General features: G+C 40.5%; 1 protein-coding gene across 1 annotated transcript in view; it reads right to left on the bottom strand.

Annotated features, from left to right (window-relative positions):
• The window catches only part of LOC126153794 (dynein regulatory complex protein 1), a 385975-nt gene that overhangs the window by 279346 nt on the left and 83159 nt on the right, over positions 1-23470 (bottom strand). Inside the window, exons 2-3 of the mRNA XM_049916094.1 lie at positions 23320-23437; positions 22962-23166 (exon numbers count right to left, since the gene is read on the bottom strand). Coding sequence (XP_049772051.1) covers positions 22962-23166; positions 23320-23437 — 323 coding nt within the window. The remainder of the gene's footprint in view (positions 1-22961; positions 23167-23319; positions 23438-23470) is intronic.

Genomic DNA, 23470 nt, shown 5'->3' with positions numbered 1-23470 from the left:
GTGTGTAAATGGATCATTATTACTCCTGTTACACATTAAGAACAAACTGCAGCTATTTGCTCAGTGAACACTAAATGGAAAAATGATGTACACTTGAATTACACCTCCTTAAGCATTGTACAGAAAGGTGTGCACTATTCAGCAAGTTCATTTTCAATATGCTTCCCAGAGAACTGAAAAAAATGAGTGATAAATCCCAATATTAAAATCCAAGTTGAAAGGTTTCCTTGTGCACACTCCTATTCTGTACAGAAGTCCCTCGTAGTAGTTGAGAATATTTCTCTGTAATGTATTACTTATTTGTATATTCTCTGTTTTTCATGTCTTATTAATTCTCGTTCCATGACCAAGTACTTTGGTGTGCATTGTCCCATGGAACTGGTAAATAAATAAAAATTATTTAGTGGACAGTATTTGTTAACAGTCTCCGATTTTTTGTAGATAATGTAGTGATCTATGTAGAAGTTTTTGCTGACAAAATTTGTAGAAATATCTTGTTATATGTTGCCAAAATATTATCCTGGTACAAATACTGGTAATTTACTCTAAATGTAGTCAGATGTTAAGTTTGTGGAACTCACAAAACAAAAAATTTGTAAGTAACTTTTAACAACATCATTAATTATTTGTTATAAGAGCGCATAATGTTATACAAATACTTGAGAGTAACAATGTCAAAAGACAAGAGGAATGAACACATCTGCTTGCTTGCAGTAAATCAAATGTAAGACACTGATTTATTGGTAGGATACTACGAAACTGCACTTTGTCTGGACAAGGCAGCTTACTCATCAGTTAATGAAACAGGAAGAATCTTCAATGTTATGACATCTTGCACAATAAAAACTATCATCTGCCACACATTTTATTGTGATTTGTAGAGTACAGATGTAGGTATAGTCCATGAAAGCTATGTATTGGTTATAATTTATGTCTTGATTTGTTGAACTGAGGACTCTTCTTCACCACTATACCTAAAACACGTGATATGCAAGTTATTAGGGTTGATCAGATCTATCATAAATGTGTTGTTTAACAAATGTGTAATTAATTACAATAAAATCTCTTTATTATTTTCAGAACAAATTCTTTACTAATTCCTAGTTAGTTATGATAAAAGAAATTATTCAGGTAGTGAAGGGAGACGAAAATTTAATAGTCATGGGAGACTGGAATTCATCACTAGGAAAAGGGAGAGAAGGAAACATAGTAGGTGAATATGGATTGGAGGGAAGAAATGAAAGAGGATGCCGTCTGGTAGAATTTTGCACAGACCATAACTTAATCATAGCTAACACTTGGTTCAAGAATCATAAAAGAAGGTTGTATACATTGGAAGAATCCTGGAGATACTAAAAGGTATCAGATAGATTATACACTCCTGGAAATGGAAAAAAGAACACATTGACACCGGTGTGTCAGACCCACCATACTTGCTCCGGACACTGCGAGAGGGCTGTATAAGCAATGATCACACACACGGCACAGCGGACACACCAGGAACCGCGGTGTTGGCCGTCGAATGGCGCTAGCTGTGCAGCATTTGTGCACCGCCGCCGTCAGTGTCAGCCAGTTTGCCGTGGCATACGGAGCTCCATCACAGTCTTTAACACTGGTAGCATGCCGCGACAGCGTGGACGTGAACCGTATGTGCAGTTGACGGACTTTGAGCGAGGGCGTATAGTGGGCATGCGGGAGGCCGGGTGGACGTACCGCCGAATTGCTCAACACGTGGGGCGTGAGGTCTCCACAGTACATTGATGTTGTCGCCAGTGGTCGGCGGAAGGTGCACGTGCCCGTCGACCTGGGACCGGACCGCAGCAACGCATGGATGCACGCCAAGACCGTAGGATCCTACGCAGTGCCGTAGGGGACCGCACCGCCACTTCCCAGCAATTAGGGACACTGTTGCTCCTGGGGTATCGGCGAGGACCATTCGCAACCGTCTCCATGAAGCTGGGCTACAGTCCCGCACACCGTTAGGCCGCCTTCCGCTCACGCCCCAACATCATGCAGCCCGCCTCCAGTGGTGTCGCGACAGGCGTAAATGGAGGGACGAATGGAGACGTGTCGTCTTCAGCGATGAGAGTCGCTTCTGCCTTGGTGCCAATGATGGTCGTATGTGTGTTTGGCGCCGTGCAGGTGAGCGCCACAATCAGGACTGCATACGACCGAGGCACACAGGGCCAACGCCCGGCATCATGGTGTGGGGAGCGATCTCCTACACTGGCCGTACACCACTGGTGATCGTCGAGGGGACACTGAATAGTGCACGGTACATCCAAACCGTCATCGAACCCATCGTTCTACCATTCCTAGACCGGCAAGGGAACTTGCTGTTCCAACAGGACAATGCACGTCCGCATGTATCCCGTGCCACCCAACGTGCTCTAGAAGGTGTAAGTCAACTACCCTGGCCAGCAAGATCTCCGGATCTGTCCCCCATTGAGCATGTTTGGGATTGGATGAAGCGTCGTCTCACGCGGTCTGCACGTCCAGCACGAACGCTGGTCCAACTGAGGTGCCAGGTGGAAATGGCATGGCAAGCCATTCCACAGGACTACATCCAGCATCTCTACGATCGTCTCCATGGGAAAATAGCAGCCTGCATTGCTGCTAAAGGTGGATATACATTGTACTAGTGCCGACATTGTGCATGCTCTGTTGCCTGTGTATATGGGCCTGTGGTTCTGTCAGTGTGATCATGTGATGTATCTGACCCCAGGAATGTGTCAATAAAGTTTCCCCTTCCTGGACAATGAATTCACGGTGTTCTTATTTCAATTTCCAGGAGTGTATAATGGTAAGACAGAGATTTAGGAATCAGGTTTTAAATTGTAAGACATTTCCAGAGGCAGATGTGGACTCTGACCACAATCTATTGGTTATGAACTGTAGATTAAAACTGAAGAAACTACAAAAAGGTGCTAATTTAAGGAGATGGGACCTGGATAAACTGACTAAACCAGAGCTTCTAGAGAGTTTCAGGGAGAGCATGAGGGAACAATTGACAGGAATGGGGGAAAGAAATACAGTAGAAGAAGAATGGGTAGCTCTGAGGGATGAAGTAGTGAAGGCAGCAGACGATCAACTAGGTAAAAAGACGAGGGCTAATAGAAATCCTTGGCTAACAGAAGAAATATTGAATTTAATTGATGAAAGGAGAAAATATAAAAACGCAATAAATGAAGCAGGCAAATGGGAATACAAACGTCTCAAAAATGAGATCGACAGGAAGTGCAAAATGGCTAAGCAGGGATGGCTAGAGGACAAATGTAAGGATGTAGAGGCTTATCTCACTAGGGGTAAGATAGATGCTGCCTACAGGAAAATTAAAGAGACCTTTGGAGAGAAGAGAACCACTTGTATGAATATCAAGAGCTCAGATGGAAATCCATTTCTAAGCAACGAAGGGAAAGCAGAAAGGTGGAAGGAGTATATAGAGGGTCTATAGAAGGGTGATGTACTTGAGGACAATATTATGGAAATGGAAGAGGATGTAGATGAAGATGAAATGGGAGATACGATACTGCATGAAGAGTTTGACAGAGCACTGAAAGATCTGAGTCGAAACAAGGCCCCGGGAGTAGACAGCATTCCATTGGAACTACTGTCGGCCTTGGGAGAGCCAGTCATGACAAAACTCTACCATCTGGTGAGCAAGATGTATGAGACAGGCGAAATACCCTCAGACTTCAAGTAGAATATAATAATTCCAATCCCAAAGAAAGCAGGTGTTAACAGATGTGAAAATTAGTGAACTATCAGTTTAATAAGTCACAACTGCAAAATACTAACGCGAATTCTTTACAGACGAATGGAAAAACTGGTAGAAGCCGACCTCGGCGAAGATCAGTTTGGATTCCGCAGAAATGTTGGAACACGTGAGGCAATACTGACCCTACAACTTATCTTAGAAAATAGATTAAGGGAAGGCAAACCTACATTTCTAGCATTTGTAAACTTAGAGGAAGCTTTTGACAATGTTGACTGGAATACTCTCTTTCAAATTCTAAAGGTGGCAGGGGTAAAATACAGGGAGCGAAAGGCTATTTACAATTTGTACAGAAACCAGATGGCAGTTATAAGAGTCGAGGGGCATGAAAGGGATGCAGCGGTTGGGAAGGGAGTGAAACAGGGTTGTAGCCTTTCCCCGATGTTATTCAATCTGTATATTGAGCAAGCAGTAAAGGAAACAAAAGAAAAATTTGGAGTAGGTATTAAAGTCCATGGAGAAGAAATAAAAATGTTGAGGTTCGCCGATGACATTGTAATTCTGTCAAAGACAGCAAAGGACTTGGAAGAGCAATTGAACAGAATGGACAGTGTCTTGAAAGGAGGATATAAGATGAACACCAACAAAAGCAAAACAAGGATAACGGAAGGTAGTCAAATTAAGTCAGGTGATGCTGAGGGAATTAGATTAGGAAATGAGACACTTAAAGTAGTAAATGAGTTTTGCTATTTGGGAAGCAAATAACTGATGATGGTTGAAATAGAGAGGATATAAAATGTAGACTGGCAATGGCAAGGAAAATGTTTCTGAAGAAGAGAAATTTGTTAACATCGAGTATAGATTTAAGTGGCAGGAAGTCGTTTCTGATTATGAAAGTATTTGTATGGAGTGTAGCCATGTATGGAAGTGAAACATGGACGATAAATAGTTTGGACAAGAAAAGAATAGAAGCTTTCAAAATGTGGTGCTACAGAAGAATGCTGAAGATTAGATGGGTAGATCACATAACTAATGAGGAGGTATTGAATAGAATTGGGGGGAAATCTGTGGCACAACTTGACAAAAAGAAGGGACCGGTTGGTAGGACATGTTTTGAGGCATCAAGGGATCACAAATTTAGCACTGGAGGGCAGCGTGGAGGGTAAAAATCGTAGAGGGAGACCAAGGGATGAATAGACTAAGCAGATTCAGAAGGACGTAGGTTGCAGTAAGTACTGGGAGATGAAGAATCTTGCACAGGATAGAGTAGCATGGAGAGCTGCATCAAACCAGTCTCAGGACTGAAGACAACAACAACAACATATGAAACGTATGTTGGTAGCAGTAGGATCACTCTGCAGTCAACTTCAAATGCTGTTTCTCTAAACTTTCTCAGAAATGTTTCAAAATAAATCTCTTCTTGCCTCCAAGGATTCACATTTGAATTTCCAAAGCATATCCCTGACATTTGCATGCTGGTCAACTCTACTGTCACAAATCTAGCAGCTTGCCTCTGAATTTCTTTGACGTCTTCTTTCAACTGGAAATGGTGCAGTCCCAAACACTCAAGCAGTCCTCGAGGACAGGTCCTATATGCAGTTTCCTTTATAGATGAACCACACTTTCTTAAAATTCTCCACTTGTAATTCAAAGATAACTCAATTGAAGCATTGGCCTCCTTACAGAATTATTGTGGCAGAGAGTAGACGAACAGAACAACAACAAAAAATATATTTCACATCTAAGAATAAACTTCTCCGTGGAGAAATGAATAGTACATACAGTGCAGTTCTTCCGGTGGCCAAATGCAGAACTACTTGATAGCGATTCACTTTCTATGCACACATGGTGCTGTCCTGTCACTGCACAACACTGCACTTCATGCAAGTGCATGGAGGTTGATGCATATAGGGCACTAAATCAGCCCCCACCCCTGATGAAAGTAGAGCATTGGTATTGAGGAGCCTCGCTGGGAAGTGAACTTGTTGGCTGGAATGGGTCATTCATGCCTTAGAAGGTACTGTACTATGCCACAGCCTGGGAGATGTTTCCAGAATGAAATTTTCACTCTGCAGCAGAGTGTGCACTGATATGAAACTTCCTGGCAAGCCATGTCTCTGCAATACCCTTTCTTCCAGAAGTGCTAGTTCTGCAGCATTGCAGTAGAGCTTCTGTGAAGTTTGGAAGGTAGGAGATGAGGTACTGGCAGCTGTGATGGCACGGTGTGAGTCATGCTTGGGTAGCTCACATGGTAGAGCACTTGCCCATGAAAGGCAAAGGTCCCGAGTTCGAGTCTCGGTCTGGCACACAGTTTTAATCTGTCAGGAAGTTTCATATCAGTGCCCACCCCAAGGCAGATTGAAAATTTCATTCTGGAAACTGTAGTATTGCTTCTACTTTCTCAGTCAGAGGAAGAGATCCCACAGCTGAGATCTTATGACCAAGAAATGTCACTTCTGGCTGCCCAAAAACACAATGGGCTTCATTCAGTATACTCCATATGGTTCTAATTGTCCGAATACCTCACAGGTGTTGATGATGTTGTTCTGGATCAGCAGAGAACACCAGGTCATCATCAAGGTGTATAAAGCAGAATGGTACTCCTTGAAGAATGGGATCTATAAATCTCTCTATCACATCTGAGCTGCATTGTGTAAGTCGAAAATCATACATATGCTCTTGTGTAAGCCAAAAGGTATGATTATGGCAGTCTGTGGTATGTGTTCTGCAGCTACAGGAATCTCGGTGTAAGCTTTTGTACAGTCCAAGACATTGAAAATGGTGGCACCATGTACTTAAAGTGCCTTAACTGTAGTACAAGGTACCTGTTGGCAACAGTTCGAGAGTGAAGCACATGATAGTCACCACATGGGCACCAGACTCCACCTCTCTTGCAACTAAGTGCAATGTCGAGGACCACAGTCTTTTAAATGGTTGTATTATGCCTTCCCATAAAACCAAATCAAATTCAGCCTTCGCAATTACTAAATGGTCCAGAGACAAGTGACTAGGCCTGCATGCCAGAGGGGTCTGTCCATTGTTTTAATATGGCACACTGTACGACATGGTATGCTTCGTGGGGCACCAGGTGGCCTCATCAGATTTGGGTAGTCAGTCAGCAATGCAGTGTACTCACCACCAGAAGCCTGCATCAACTAGGAACTGTGGACTGCTACATTGTCATGGAAGAGGGTGATGGCAAGGCTGGTGATGCTGTCCACCAAGTGGGCATTCACTACTTCAGGGAGTAGCTGGTAGTGCACCAGGAGGTCTGCTCTAATGATAGCCTCTGTGACATATACGATGGTGAAATCCCACGTATGGCACAAGACAAGGTTAAGCTCCAGTTGTTGAGTGCTGTACATTGTGAATGAACAGTTGTTAGTGGCTGCCAGATGGAAGCCAGTTGATGGCCAGAAATGACGCTTGGACATTCAAGGCAGGATGCTCAGATCCAACCCAGTGCCTACTAAGAATTTCATGCCGGAACCTCTGTCTGTGAAAAACAGGCTCTTGAAGGATGACTGGTAATTGGCTGCACCTATTGCCAACCTCCACTTCCATTTGGGTGAGAGCATGGTGATGAATGCCTCTTCGCATGATCACTGAACTGGCGGTGGTACAAACATAGCTGGATGTCACTCAATTAAGTCATGGTGTGGCTGGTAGATCAACTCCTCAAACATCATTGGTATCTTTCTCTATTGTTTCCAGTGGCATCGTATGACAACAATGTGTAGACTTGGGAACACAACATTACAACTTTTGCAGCAAGTGAGTCATGGTCTGTTCACTCTACCAGTGACACTGTTGTTGCACAGTTATCTGGTGCCATGGCTGCACTGATCTGCATGGGTGGAATTGTGTCTCAAATGGGGTCAGTTAGCTCTGAAACAGCATCCAGCAGCACGTCCACTTGTGAGATGACGGCTGCCTTGATATGTGGTGACAAGTGGCTGCTCCATAATATGTGTAGCAAGTTATCCAGTACCATGCCTATGTCAACTTTACTGCAGAGATGGCGCAGGTACTGCAATGGCTTCCAATCACTGATATCTTCTGGTGTTAGCACTTGCCTAATGAATCTCTGTGGGAGGCAGTCACATTTTGTTTCAATTCTGTTTTGACCTTAGAGTACGAGCTCATCTTGGGTGGCACAGTAGTGACTTGTACCTTGGCTGCAAATCTGTCGTCCAATTGACTTACGATAAGGACAAACTTAGTCATGTTGGCCATTTCTCCCACAGAGCAGAAACTTGCCTCCACTTGTGCAAACTAAAGGACAGGATTGTTTGGCCAGAATGGTGGCAGGTGAACTGCAACTCTTGAAAAGGCACACTCTTAGACCATTGCACAATTTACTGAGACTCTGATGCAGTACTGTTCCTCCCCTTCACTTTGCAGTCACCACTTGTCTATTCTTGCAAGAGAAATGCTGCCCGACTCTTGTCTGACATGTTCTATACATAGGAGGAATATATTCAGGAATGGAAGGACAACATATGAGGCTACTCTCACTTACAACTCAAAGATAACTCAATCAAAGCATTTGCCTCATTACAGAATTACAATTTTAAATTTGAGAGCATGCTGGAAAACTTCATAGCACAATATAAGAGAGTAGATGAACAGAACAACAACAGAAAATAAATTTTAAATCTGAGAGTAAACATGCACATAAAGAAATGAATCACACATGCAATGGAGCACTCTTGCTGGCCAGGTGTGGAACTATTCAATAGCAATTCCCTCGGTATGCTCAAGACACTGCACCATCATGGCACAACACTGCATTTCATGTGAGTGCATGGAGGTTGAAGTGCAGGATGCTACAGATTCATCAAACTATTACGTCAACAACAAAAACAGACTTAATTAATATTGATACACTTTATCTAATATATATAATATTTAACTCATGAGCATATTTTGTAAAATATAATCTGTTGGTAATTTTTAAATATGTTTTTATGATGGATTTTTAATAACTTATGTCTGCTGAAAATAAGTTTAGTTGTTGATTTCTTATATAAAGTAATACATCCTACATAAGGTAATCAATATTTTGAAATATAAGGTGAAAATATGAGGGAGTGGGTATTCAAAAAATACAATGGGAAAAAATGTAAAAAGAAATTTCAAATATGGGTCCCAAAATATTAAAATGCACAAAACACTCACAGAGAAAATTTCTTTGGAAATGCTAACAAATACTGAAAGGTCAAGTATTGCATTGAGATGTTCATTAGACATACCTATATCATTATCTACTACTGCACAGGTGTCACCAAAGTATAGGTTCATTTCAACCCTTGTGACTTCTCAGGACTTCATTGCACTTGCTTGAAACTTACATTTTCCTTGCCTTCTTCACCAGTGTTTTTGCAGCAGATAATAGGTTTGGTATATAATAGGTATTGTGTATCATCTTCTTACTTTTCTTGGGGACGTCTTTGTTCCATGACATTCCTTTCATATTCCTTACAAGACGGATAGCTTGCCTTGCTTGCTGACTTATCTCATCATTTCTTACATTTTCCTGTATTATACTCCCCATGTACATGAAACTTCCTGCTGTGTACAGGTTTTTGCATCTAGTACCATGTCCTGTAGGTCTTTTTTTCTTGTTGTGACCAGCTTACACTTCTTTGCTTTAAATTTTTTGCCATATGCTTACACAACTTCTTCCCAAACATACAACTGCTTCTGTACTTCCTCCCTGTTGTTCCCTCACACCATGAAATCATCAGCAAACAACTTTGTTGTCATCCTATCTCCTACTTTTCTTGCTACATTTGTAATTACATCATTCCTCACTGCTATGAAAAGTTAATGTAAATAGTGTATACCGTGTTTCAGTTCATTTCACTTCTTCCTGTTCTCTCTCCTCCTACTCACACAATTTACTCTTCCTTGGAGTTTTATGTTGAGCACAGACTGTTTCTCTATTCATTTCCTCCTTAGTGTCTCTCAAACTTTACTTCTGAATACAATGTCATGTGTTTTCTCTAAATGCTGGAAAACTTATCAGAAGATTTCCCCATTCTCATAGAGGCATTCCTTCAGCTGTCACACTGCGAATATTAAGACCTACTGTGAACTGCCCTCAAACAGTACTGTTCTTCGTTCAATTACTTCTCCATGATTTTCTCTCCAGAACTCTCTCAAAACTGTTTGCACAGTGGCACATAATGCTTCATTCTTCTTGAAGATACATACAACTGTTTCTTCTTCCAGTCTTCTAAAGTTCGCATTTCATTCAATACAGCTCTCTTAGCTCTATACTGTCACTATGTCCCCACCATTTCTTCTGATCTGATCATTTCCATGCTATTTCAATCATTTCAGCCTGAAACTCCTGTACATTCCTCTGCTGCTCCATAAAGATACAGCAAATCTAACTCTTCTACATTCCTCTGCTAGCCCATCACATCATAAAATATAAGGTGCATTCAAAAGAAATGAGCCGGAAGCATAATTACAGAAACCAGTACCTGTATGTTAGAAGTGGCTATTGAGGCACTTGTCCCACTGTGGCACAAGGTGGTGGATGACTGTCTCATAAAATTTCTGGGACTGCGATGTTAACCAGTTTTGCACGTACAGCTGGACGCTGTCATCAGAGGCAAATCATTTGCCCCTCAGAGCCTTTTTAAGTGTACCAAAAATTCATTCCTTCTGAATCACTTCCTGAAGCATAGGACAACAGTGAATGCCCAGCATTACTCACAAACCTTGACCACCCTTCGCCAAGCGATCAAATCAAAACGACCAGGCAATCTCGCCCGAGGGGTTATTCTGCTCCACAACAATGCAAAGTCTCATACGGCCAACACAGTCATGGCAGTCCTGCAGAAATTCAAATGGGATGATCTCGGCCACACTCCATACATTCCGGACCTCTCTCACTGTGATTACACCATTTTTGGTCCCTTTGAAAATGCTCCGAGGGGCAAACAATTCACCTTGGACAATGACATCCAGCTGTAAGTGCAGAACTGGTTAACATCACAGCCCCGGGATTTTTACGAGACAGCCATCCACTGCCTTGTGTCACAGAGGGACAAGTGTCTCAACAGCCAGGGTCAATACTTCTAACATACAGGTACTGGTTTCTGTAATTATGCCTCCGTCTTGTTTCTTTTTGAACTCCCCTTATATGTTGTCCACAGCTCTTTGATATACTACTTCTTTTCTACCTCAATCCCATCTTCATCAATCATTTTTACGGTCTCTGTCAATTCTTTTCTTCTATTTCTGTCATTCTACTCTGTATGTTCTTACGAGGTGTGGCTAGAAAAAAACCGGACTAGTACTGGTGAAACAATAAAACGAATGCAATAAGACTGAAAGTCGCGTGGCCTGTCACGTGACTCTCGCTCCGCCTACTGCTCGAGTTTCATCTGCCTCCTGCACTCAGTCAGCCCGTGGCGTCTGTTTTAAGTAGTTGACGTTTTGTCTGTGTGTCGGAAAATGTTGAGTGTACAGAAAGAACAGCGTGTTAACATCAAATTTTGTTTCAAACTAGGAAAATCTGCAAGTGAAACGTTTGTAATGTTACAACAAGTGTACGGCGATGACTGTTTATCGCGAACACAAGTGTTTGAGTGGTTTAAACGATTTAAAGATGGCCGCGAAGACACCAGTGATGACACTCGCACTGGCAGACCATTGTCAGCAAAAACTGATGCAAACATTGAAAAAATCGGTAAACTTGTTCGACAAGATCGCCGTTTAACAATCAGAGCAGTGTCTGAGTTAACAGGAGTTGACAAGGAAAGTGTTAGGCAGATTCTTCATGAAAGTTTCAACATGAACAAAGTGTGTTCAAAAATGGTTCCAAAGTGTCTCACAGTTGAACAGAAGGAACGCCGAAGAATGATTTGTTCTGACATCCTGGAAAACATTGAAAGTGATCCCACCTTCTTACAAAATGTTATTACTTGCGATGAATCGTGGTTTTTTACTTACGATCCCGAAACTAAACGCCAATTGATGCATTGGAAAACTCCTGGTTCTCCACGACAAAAAAAGCACGAATGTCAAAATCGAAATTCAAGGCAATGATGATTGTTTTTTTTTTTTTACATCAAAGGGATTGTGCACATTGATTGGGTACCAGAGGGACAAACAGTGAATCAGCATTACTACATTAGCGTCCTGGCTACCCTACGTGAGCGAGTACGGAGAAAACGGAACGATTTGTGGAGAAAAAAGTCATGGATCCTTCAACAAGACAATGCCCCAGCTCACAGTGCATTGTCAGTGAAGATGTTTTTGGCAAAACACAACATTCCCATCTTAGATCATCCACGCTACTCACCTAATTTGGCCCCCTGTGACCTTTTTCTTTTCCCTAAAGTCAAGTCAGCTTTGAAAGGAACTAGATTTGAGACTGTTGAAGCAGTAAAAGAAAAAGCAACGGAAGTAATGTATGGACTTACCGAAAATGATCTGCAGCATTGCTATGAACACTGGAAAATTCATATGGAGCGGTGTAGAGACCGAGGAGGAGAGTACATTGAAGGAGATAACATGAAATTGTAAATAATTGTTAATAAATGTTTTTTCCAGCATCAGTCCGGTTTTTTTCTAGCCGCACCTCGTATTTCCTTTACTACTGTAAACTGCGACAAATTTGCCAAGCAGGACAACTTTGCCACTTTTTGAATAAGAATATATTTGGTGCTATATGAAGTTCCTTAATCATCCAATAGAGTTGCCAATACTTTTAATGCACAGGACAAACAATGAACAATAGATATGATGTGCATTTTATGTTTATTCATTTTTTCCTGATCTTTGTCAATTATTTCTCTTTTGGCTTGTTGAACATGCATTTTCTGGTAGTCTACAAAAGTGTCTCATCCTAACAGAAATAAAATTGTGTGGTATATTTATACAATAATATAACTTGACACGGTTGTGGCAGGAAGTTTGGTGAAAATGAGAGAAATTTGCCAATCTACATTTTTTAATTTTTCTAACCTCTATCAGACTTTTTTGTTAATCAAGCATTTTGGGGCTCTGTGCAGGTCATTGAACTGACAAGGCTCATTACAACAAAACTGGGAGCATGCAGGTACAAAAATTTTTGCTGTAAAGAGAATCATAATTTAGCCATTTGTGAACATAACAAAATGAATGACAGATTGACCCAGCATCTTTAGTACTTGGCGTCATTAATGTGGCAGGCCTGAAAATGATGTGATTGGAACATTAGAACCAGTTGCCTCATAAAACAATATCAAAATAATGGTCGTTGTCACAGTATTATTACACTTCATCTACCAGCTGCTGTACCATGCTCCTGAACCCAAGGTGGAATTACATTTATGCTTTTTTTTTCATGTTGGAAGCTGTGAAGCAGTTATCTTGACTGGAGGTGTGGTAAACATGCTTATTACTCCATGGCTATAGTGAAGGAGCAGTAGATCTTAATACTCAGATCTGAGCTAGCTGCAATACAGACAGTATTGAAGCACCTGAGAGCTATGGTTGACATCTGTGAAGTTAAGTACATGGTTAATAGTATGATTCCAGATTTATTTCCAAGCTGTTGTTTCCATTTATGCACAACACGTCAAGTCCTGACTCAGTCATCTTCTTCATATGCTGCAGATTTTGCTGTTATGTGTACTCGTTGCCTGGATTCCAACCAGAGTGTGAACTATTGTTGGTCTCATGCCACTATTTATACCTGAGTTCAATTTCCAATACCAACTAACCCATTGAAGCTCTGTTTTTCAGAGCTCACACTGATATTCTGTGAAAGATGGATTCTCTTACCATTTTCACATTCTGGTAGCCAGTGAGATTTTAGTAAACTAAGCCCCGCACCACAAGCGTTATTTAAATTGAAACTGCCATTCCTCCTTATTAGGTTTTCTGACATCTTTATTTCAAGAGACTTCTTAGTTATGACATCTCTGTGCCATGATACTGGTCTCGTTGTATTTTGTTTCATGATTATATTCAATGCAGTGCTTGGCAATACCTGATTTCATTGGTTTTTTTGTAGGGTATGTCACTGATATTGATTGCATCTCTCCTTGACCCATTCTGGTAGTCTGTCCAACATAAGACATACCACATTCACATGAAATGTGAAACATACCTAGATTCTGGAGACCTTTATCATCTTAAGCATTACAAAGAATACTTTTTATCTTAGTTGAATGGAGTGAAATACCCTGGATGCTACGTTTCCAAAACAGTCAGTCAATCAGTCTTTATACATATTGTGCCAGAATGAGATAGATAAGTTAGATAAGTGATTTTTAGCTTCTCTTCCTCAGTCTCAACCTTTTTCTCAGGCATTCTTGACTTTGGTTGCATTGCCTGTTCAATTTCAAGATCTGAGCACCCAGTCTTTCACAACATAATTAGTGGCTGTTGTAATTCTACAATGAGGCTATCCTTGTCTGAAAGTGTTTCAGCTCCTTGGATCAAAGCCTTCAGCACCAAATTTCTTAGTGAGGGTTGGTGATGGCTTGAGGTATGGAGATATAGAGGTTGTGTCTGCAAGTTTTCTATATACACTGTGACACTGGGATCCACCTGTTCTTTTCTCAATTAACACATCAAGGAAAGATAATTAGCCCTCTTTCTTAGGTTCCATCATAAAATTTACTTTATTACAGATTGAGTTTAACAGTTCCAGGAACTCTTAAAGCTTTTCTGTACCATGTAGTAACATTACAAAAATGTCATCCTTTGTACTGATAGGAAAATGTTTACAGATTCTAGTACCATTGCTTCAAAGTGTTCCATGTATAGGTTTGCCACAAAAGGTGATAAATTACTTATTATCACATCATCAGTTTTTTTCACAATATTTTCCACTGAACAGGAAATAAGTAGATGTCAGAACACACCTAAAATTATCTGTGAAACTTTTTCGCAGTTGGTTCCAAGGAATCAGAAAGTGGAACTCTCATAAAGAGGAAGACTACATCAAAACTGACCAAATATACATATCCTATATCTACAATTGTCTGAGGCAGTGTACAAAGTCATCAGAGTTGCAGATGTGGTGTTCATACTCCACCACATTTTTGCCGAGAACACGTTTCAGGATTCTGCCAACTGATATCTAGGTTAACCAATGTTACTAACTGTGGATCTTAAAGGAATTCCATCCTTGTGTACATTAAGAAGGCCACATGGCCATGGCGACACTCCTAATTTTGAAGACCCTAATAATGGAAACACCAAATTGTCAGAACATCCGGAAGTGCACTATTAATCAATTTTGACGAGAAAACCTGAGAGATCTTAAAGCACATGGCACATGAGTGGACTGTGGTCAAACCAGCCAAGTGATTTAAGAGAAGCTGCAAGTCTGCTAGCTTCAGTCTTTGCATCTAAACAGCTTCACTATTCTGAAGACTACGAGCACAAGAGTGCAAACAACCTAAGGAGTGCAGGAAAACACTCATAAAAATGGAAAAAGTGTAAGTTAAGGCTTATAGTGGTCAGATGATTAAAAAGGCCAATATCATCATCCTGCTATGGAGTATTTATTTGAAGGGAATGTCCGACTTAACACAGAACTTACTGGATGATGAATGTCAGGTAATTGATATTTTTAAGTCAAGTGCAGAGCTCTGAGGTGTCAGCCATGATTTAGGCTCTCTAGAGAAATGTCTTGGTGAAAAAGATCATGAAGTAGCTTCAGATGTAACAGGAATAGTTTGGACAACAATCTCTACTATGTTATTGGGGATAATATCAGGCACATTGGAGGGAATGCTCCACACACTAATGTGAGGATTGTGTCACTCTTTGATTTGATAATCTGAGGATGAAGTGTTCTGTTGAACGCATAAATACACTCCTGGAAATTGAAATAAGAACACCGTGAATTCATTGTCCCAGGAAGGGGAAACTTTATTGACACATTCCTGGGGTCAGATACATCACATGATCACACTGACAGAACCACAGGCACATAGACACAGGCAACAGAGCATGCACAATGTCGGCACTAGTACAGTGTATATCCACCTTTTGCAGCAGTGCAGGCTGCTATTCTCCCATGGAGACGATCGTAGAGATGCTGGATGTAGTCCTGTGGAACGGCTTGCCATGCCATTTCCACCTGGCACCTCAGTTGGACCAGCGTTCGTGCTGGACGTGCAGACCGCGTGAGACGACGCTTCATCCAGTCCCAAACATGCTCAATGGGGGACAGATCCGGAGATCTTGCTGGCCAGGGTAGTTGACTTACACCTTCTAGAGCACGTTGGGTGGCATGGGATACATGCGGACGTGCATTGTCCTGTTGGAACAGCAAGTTCCCTTGCCGGTCTAGGAATGGTAGAACGATGGGTTCGATGACGGTTTGGATGTACCGTGCACTATTCAGTGTCCCCTCGACGATCACCAGTGGTGTACGGCCAGTGTAGGAGATCGCTCCCCACACCATGATGCCGGGTGTTGGCCCTGTGTGCCTCGGTCGTATGCAGTCCTGATTGTGGCGCTCACCTGCACGGCGCCAAACACACATACGACCATCATTGGCACCAAGGCAGAAGCGACTCTCATCGCTGAAGACGACACATCTCCATTTGTCCCTCCATTCACGCCTGTCGCGACACCACTGGAGGCGGGCTGCACGATGTTGGGGCGTGAGCGGAAGGCGGCCTAACGGTGTGCGGGACCGTAGCCCAGCTTCATGGAGACGGTTGCGAATGGTCCTCGCCGATACCCCAGGAGCAACAGTGTCCCTAATTTGCTGGGAAGTGGCGGTGCGGCCCCCTACGGCACTGCGTAGGATCCTACGGTCTTGGCGTGCATCCATGCGTCGCTGCGGTCCGGTCCCAGGTCGACGGGCACGTGCACCTTCCGCCGACCACTGGCGACAACATCGACGTACTGTGGAGACCTCACGCCCCACGTGTTGAGCAATTCGGCAGTACGTCCACCTGGCCTCCCGCATGCCCACTATACGCCCTCTCTCAAAGTCCGTCAACTGCACATACGGTTCACGTCCACGCTGTCGCGGCATGCTACCAGTGTTAAAGACTGCGATGGAGCTCCGTATGCCACGGCAAACTGGCTGACACTGACGGCGGCGGTGCACAAATGCTGCGCAGCTAGCGCCATTCACGGCCAACACCGCGGTTCCTGGTGTGTCCGCTGTGCCGTGCGTGTGATCATTGTTTGTACAGCCCTCTCGCAGTGTCCGGAGCAAGTATGGTGGGTCTGACACACCGGTGTCAATGTGTTCTTTTTTCAATTTCCAGGAGTGTACATAACTTCAGAAGGCATTCAACGGAGCAGGCTGATAAATTCCATCTGTGATCCATGCATCACAGCCTGACACATTCGCACAATACATAGTATAATCCAAACCTGAATATTTTGGTAAAAGTTTACAAGTACAGTTAATTTCCAGAACCCATTCAGTGTAACGAGATCACTGTTTGTCCAATCCCTGTGACTTCAAATATTTTCACTAGGTCTTTTTTAGGGTCCATCTCCCTCCTGCAAAAGATACAGCTGTTAAATAACTATGAACACCATTGCAAGAATCACTGGGGAAACAAAAAAACAGCAGCTAGTACAGCACATATACATTTGCACTTTTCTGTCAGAATATAAGAAGCTTATTAAATAGAAAGTATGAGCTACTCTTATCAGTTGACAAAACTGACAAATCTAAACATATCTCCCTTCATTGAATGTTCTCAAAACCTTTGCAGAAGGTAGCTCACAAAAGTACATTGGACAGGCTCTCTGAAAATGACATTTTAACAACATCTTAGTTTCACTTTCATCATGTTTTTTGCTGATTCCATGAACTCAGTCCTGGCTGAGCTAAAGAAAAAAAAAACTGTGTTGGAATTTTTCTGTGATCTTTCAACATCTTCCTCTCTGTGGATCATAAAATCCTAATAGGGAAACTAAAACAGTGTGACATTAAATACATTTCCCCTGCGTAGATAGAGTCGTTTCTTAACAACCGAAAATAGAGGGCCACATTAACAATAAGGCCAAATTCAGAAGTGGTAATATTAACTGTGGTGTTCCACATGGTTCAGTTATTGTCCTGCTCCTTTTGCAGACATCTGGACAATTAGAAGACTCTTCAAAAACTGTGATGTTTCCTGATGTCACTACTTACAGATGAGAACCGGTTCACTGCAAATAATTCAATCCTTAACCGTATGAAGACTCATACTATGCAATTCCAAACAAATAAAAATATCTTACAGGTGCTATGACTACAGATCAACAGACTCACACTGGATGAGGTTATGTGTGAGAAGTTCTTCAGCACCTAGATGGATAATAAATGGTCGTGATGCCTGCATGTGGATAAGTTAAACAAAAAGCCCTGACATCTCATATACTATGTTGACTTGCAGACAGGATTGACAGTATACTTTCACTCAATACTGCCTTGATGCTGCTACGATCAAAAAACGTTAATTTTACAGAAATATAAAATATTAATATTGTATAAATTTCATAATCAAACGTCTTACCAAAGCTTCTTCAAAGACATAGGGGTTGTTACATTTATGTGCTGACACATGTACTCCCTAATGGTAAAAAAAAAGGAAACCCTGCAATCAGGCCCTGAAGACTACACAAGGTGTGAGGTCAGCACACCACACTCCTGGCTGTTGTAAACATTTCGACCTTGGAGCTGCTACCTGTAAATCAGATAGCCCCACAAGTGGCATCATGAGGAACTGAGTGCACCTCCATCCAGTCTTCCCACCAAAGAAAAATCCCTGACAGTACTGGGAATCGAATTCAGAACTTTTGCATAAGATTCTGTCATGTTGACTACTTGGATACAGAGGCAGTCATTCCATAATGGTACATGTGGTTAATAACAGTAGCCCATTTAGGATGAATTCAGCAATTCACAATCAAAATACTGGAAGTGAAAACAACTGCCATATAGACAATGTAGGGTTCAGAATGGGGTTTTATGCTCTAGGTTCACTGGCAGACATAAGGCAGGATATTGAAAATCCCAGATATTCATAGATAAGAAGAAATATTATCTCATTATCCACTCTTTCTACACTTTATCAAAATATTTGGACTCAAGGATGTCAGTTCCACATAATTTAAATGTTTATATTAAATAGATTTTGTTTTTGCCCATTTATAGACTGTTGACAGTGGTCTGTGTAAAGCTACACAATTTTTTTTGTTAAAACTGTTAGGCAATAACAGCAGCAAAGCAGTTGGAGCGAATGGACAGGTTGTTTATTTTATTTTATTTTATTTTTTTCCATAGCTGATTTTTGCTAATATGCATAAATATACATAAAGTAGTTGCTTTGTCAGTATGAGTAGATTTGTCCTAATGGTAATTTGTTATTGCTGACTACTTCCACCTATTAATGTATATATTGTCATATTCCAAATCTCTGAAGGCCCTCTGTCATGATGGGTTATAGTGTTACACCTCAATGAGGAACTTGAAATTTTCAGCACAGAGCAGGATCAAGTAGAGGAACTATGACTCAAGTTTACAAGAAAAGTTGACCAAGCACTGGATGGATGTGTACCCAGTAGAACAGTTCATAATAGAAGGGAACCTCCTTCATATACAGTCTAAAGAAACAGTGAATACAGCATAATAGGTGTAAAATAAATCATAGGGCCATTGATAGATGCTGAATGAGATGCATTTGGCTGTCAAGAGAGCAAAGCATGATGCCTTGCATGTTTACCACAGCAGGTTATTGTCAAATGATATTACACAAAACCCAAAGAAATTCTAGTCATACATGAAGGCTGTTAATGGCACCAAAGTTAGTGGCTGGTCCCTAGAAAATGAGAGAGGAATGTAACTGAGGGTAGCAAAGCAAAAGCTGAATGCTTAACTCCTTTTATAAATGAATATACATGAGAATTGCACCAATTAAACCCGCATACCACTGAAAAGATGAATGAAATAAGTATTAGTGAAAGTGGTGTTAAGAAACTGTTGCAATCATTAAAATTGAACAAAGCTGCAGGGCCCAATGGAATCCATATCAGATTCTATACTGAATTTGTGGCTGAGTTATAATAGATCCCTTGAACAAAAAACTGTGCTCAGTTCTTGAAAAAAGCACAGGTCACACCCCTCTACAAAAAGGGTAGTGGAAGTCAGCCACAAAATTACCATCCAAAATCCTCGATATCGACTTGTTATAGAATCTTAGAACATATTCTAAACTAAACATAATGAGGTATCTTGAACGGAATGACCTCCTCAATGCCAACCAGCATGGATTCCGAAAACACTGACCATGTAAAACCCAACTTGCACTTTTCTCACAACATACTGAAAGCTTTGGATCAAGACAATCAGATATCACTGCGGTATTTCTTGATTTCCTAAATGCATCTGACTCCATATCACACTTACACTTATTGTCACAAGTACGATCATGTGGGGTATCAAGTGAAATTTGTGACTGGCTTGAGGACTTTTTGATAGGGAGGACACAGCATGTTATCTTGGATGAAGAACAATCGCAGATGTGGATGTAACTTCAGGTGTGCTCAATGGAAGTGTGTTGGGACCCTTGATGTTCATGTTATATATTAATGACCTAGCATACAATATTAATACTAACATCAGGATTTTTGCAAGTGATGCACTTATTTATGATCTAGTACTGTCTGATAGAAGCTGCATAAGTATTCTTGATAAGATTTCAAAGTGGTGCAAAGATTGGTAATTTGCTTTACATGTTCAGAAATGTAAAATTGCACACTTCACAAAATAAAAAAAAAAAAATGTAGTATCCTATGACTGTAATATCAATGAGCCACTACTGGAATCGGCCAACTCATGCAAATATCTGGATGCAACACTTTGGAGGCATATGGAATGGAATGATCACATAGGATAGTTCTGGGTAAAGCAGTTGCTAGACTTCCATTTATTGGCTAACATGGGATGTTGAACATATACAGAGAAGGGCAGCACAAATAGTCACAGGTTTGCCTGATCCATGGCAGAGTGTCACAGAGATACTGAAGGAACTGAACTTGAAGACATTTGACGAGAGACGTAAACCATCTCGAGAAAGCCTATTAAAGTTTCAAGAAGCGGCTTTAAATGATGATTCTAGGAATATATTACAACTCCCCACAGATCGCTCACATACGGATTGTGAAAATAAGATCAGAATAATAATTGCAAGCACAGAGGCATTCTTTCCATGCTCCATACATGAATGGAATGGGAAGAAACCCCAATCACTGGCACAATGGGATGCACCCTCTGCCATGTGCCTTATGTCAGTTTGTCACGTATAGATATAGATAAAGATGTAGATAATGTGTGGAATGAATGAATGAATGAATGAATGAATGGTCTTATTAACATAGAGCTATTCAAAAATAATCTGAAATTATTGCTCATCGGCTGTGTGTGCTAAGAAGTAATTGAAGCTTTAATGACTTAAGTTAATGATGACAGAAGCAGAGAGGATACTAAATGCAGACTGGTAATAACAAGAAAAGATATTTTGATAAAGGAAAGCATGTTACAAAATTTAAGATTAAGCACGTTATTTTTGAAAATATTTGTCTAGACTATAACCTTACATGGAAATGAAACATGGATAATATACAATACAAAGAGGCTGTACACACTGCAAACAAAGACACTGTAGAAGCTTTTGAAGTATCTTGTTATGATAAAATACTGAAGATTAGATCAGATAAGTAACGAAGAAGTACTGAATAAAATCTGAGAGAAAAGCATTTTATCGCAAAAAAGAAGGGACAGGTTGATCAGACACAAAGGCCTCAAGGAATAGTTAATTTTGTGATGGAAGGAAAGTGGAGAGAGGCCAGGGCTTGAAAACAGTAACAAGGCTCAAATGTATGTAGGTTGCGTTAGGCATATTGTGATGAGATTTGAACAGAGGAGATTAGCATGGAGAGATGCATAGCATCAGTTGTCAGACTGAACACTAAAACACAAATAAGTTAACTCTTACTGTTAATTACAATGAACAAAAGCACTTTGTCAACAGTATAAGTCAACACTAACATTTAATTTTATGTGATAACCATAAACTAAGTTTGCACCAATGCATGCAGACTGTACTGGCTCTATGCATTATACAAGCAGCAGCTTCTAATGCTAGGAATTTTATTCCAAAGGAGGCTTATTTGGCTACATACAGTAATCAGCAGTAATATAAAATAAAGTAGCCAAAGCTTTCCCAAACTATCAGTTCACCATAATATCTTTGTGTAAATGAGCAACATGTACTCATGTATAAAAGTGAATTATACTGAATAGTCTTTCGTGTCATTGCGAAAGATCATACAATTTTATTTTGTTTGTTTGTTGGATTGACGTTTTTTCTAACTAATTCCATGTCCCTGAAAGTTCTCACCCTTGATGTATCAAGCATGTGTGTGGGTGCATATCATGTGTACATGTGTGCGTGGCTGTGGGTGTGCACATGAATGGAATAAATATACATTGAGATGATTATATTTAGCAGTTCTTTCCATTTTCATACAAGGAATAATATAAACAGTGAGTAAATTATTAATGAAATCAAATTAGCATCTTCCTCATTAGGAAGATGTAATTCAAGTTTCATAGTCGTAAGCTAATTCTTAATGTTAATTACTATGAAGAGAAGAAATTTACCACCTGTCAACACTTCATCTGATGTGTTAATTATACACTAATTTCCCACAAAGGCACACAGATGGTTGCAGAGCTATGGTTTATATCACAAGTAGCTTCTAATAGTAGTGTTTTATATAGGAACAGATGGTAGATGTGCAAGAAGTGAGTTTTGTTGTAGAGACAGTGTATGTTGTAACAAAAACTTCCTACATTTTTAAATTACATTATATTAATCAGTAGCTATTCCTTCCCTCAGAATCAGTTCAAACAAAATTCTAATGTAAATGGAAAACACATAATAAAAGTTAATCATGTTCAAAAAGCTTGTATGCTGGGTGTCCTACATTATTACAGTCAAACACATAATATTTGTTTAATTTTTTCACAACTAATTTCATTTCCTTGAAAGTTGTCCTTTTCAATGTGATAAGCATATGTGTAGATCCATATTTGCTTTTGTTTGAAAATGTGAAGTACTATAAATAATGCATAAACTATTAAGGATAGTGATTAAGCCCCTTACTTGGATGATTTTAATGTTTATTTGCAGAATTTTAAAGAGATAACTCTGTTTACAAGCATTTTTATTTCAATCTGCCAGACTATGCAATAAATAATAACCTTTCTGTTCTTCCATTGCATGATGAATATCAAGTGGATCCTTTGACACCAGTATAGAGGACCATTTTTGGTCAATTTCTTCAAATTTCTTCAGACTTTTTTCAGCTTCTTCCTCTACAACCTTTGTCCTTTTTCCTCTTGCAATAGTAAGTTCTTCACGATGCTTAACTTCCCGAGAATCACTAGCTACTCGAACATTTGTTACCTGCGACAACACCCCTTTTTAGAACAGGCACTACTACAAAATGTAACAGAAGTGATAGGAATTTTTTGTTTGTTTATTGCAAATTACTGTGTAGTATAATGTTCAAATTCCAAAATCTTCAAGACTCTAAATGAAAATATACCTAATACACACCAGTTCACGTCCTTCCAACAACAGTTTTTCTAGTTGATCTGCACTGTTTTCCACTTGCTCATCAAGCAGTGACTTTCCTTTCTCTTCCTGCACCTCTTCTTCATCAACAATATGTTGCCTGAAACACATAGACTGTTTCAGTAATTACATC

This window comes from Schistocerca cancellata, chromosome 2 (genome assembly GCF_023864275.1).
Source record: "Schistocerca cancellata isolate TAMUIC-IGC-003103 chromosome 2, iqSchCanc2.1, whole genome shotgun sequence".
Taxonomy (NCBI): domain Eukaryota; kingdom Metazoa; phylum Arthropoda; class Insecta; order Orthoptera; family Acrididae; genus Schistocerca; species Schistocerca cancellata.
This window is presented reverse-complemented; position numbering and strand designations above follow the sequence as displayed.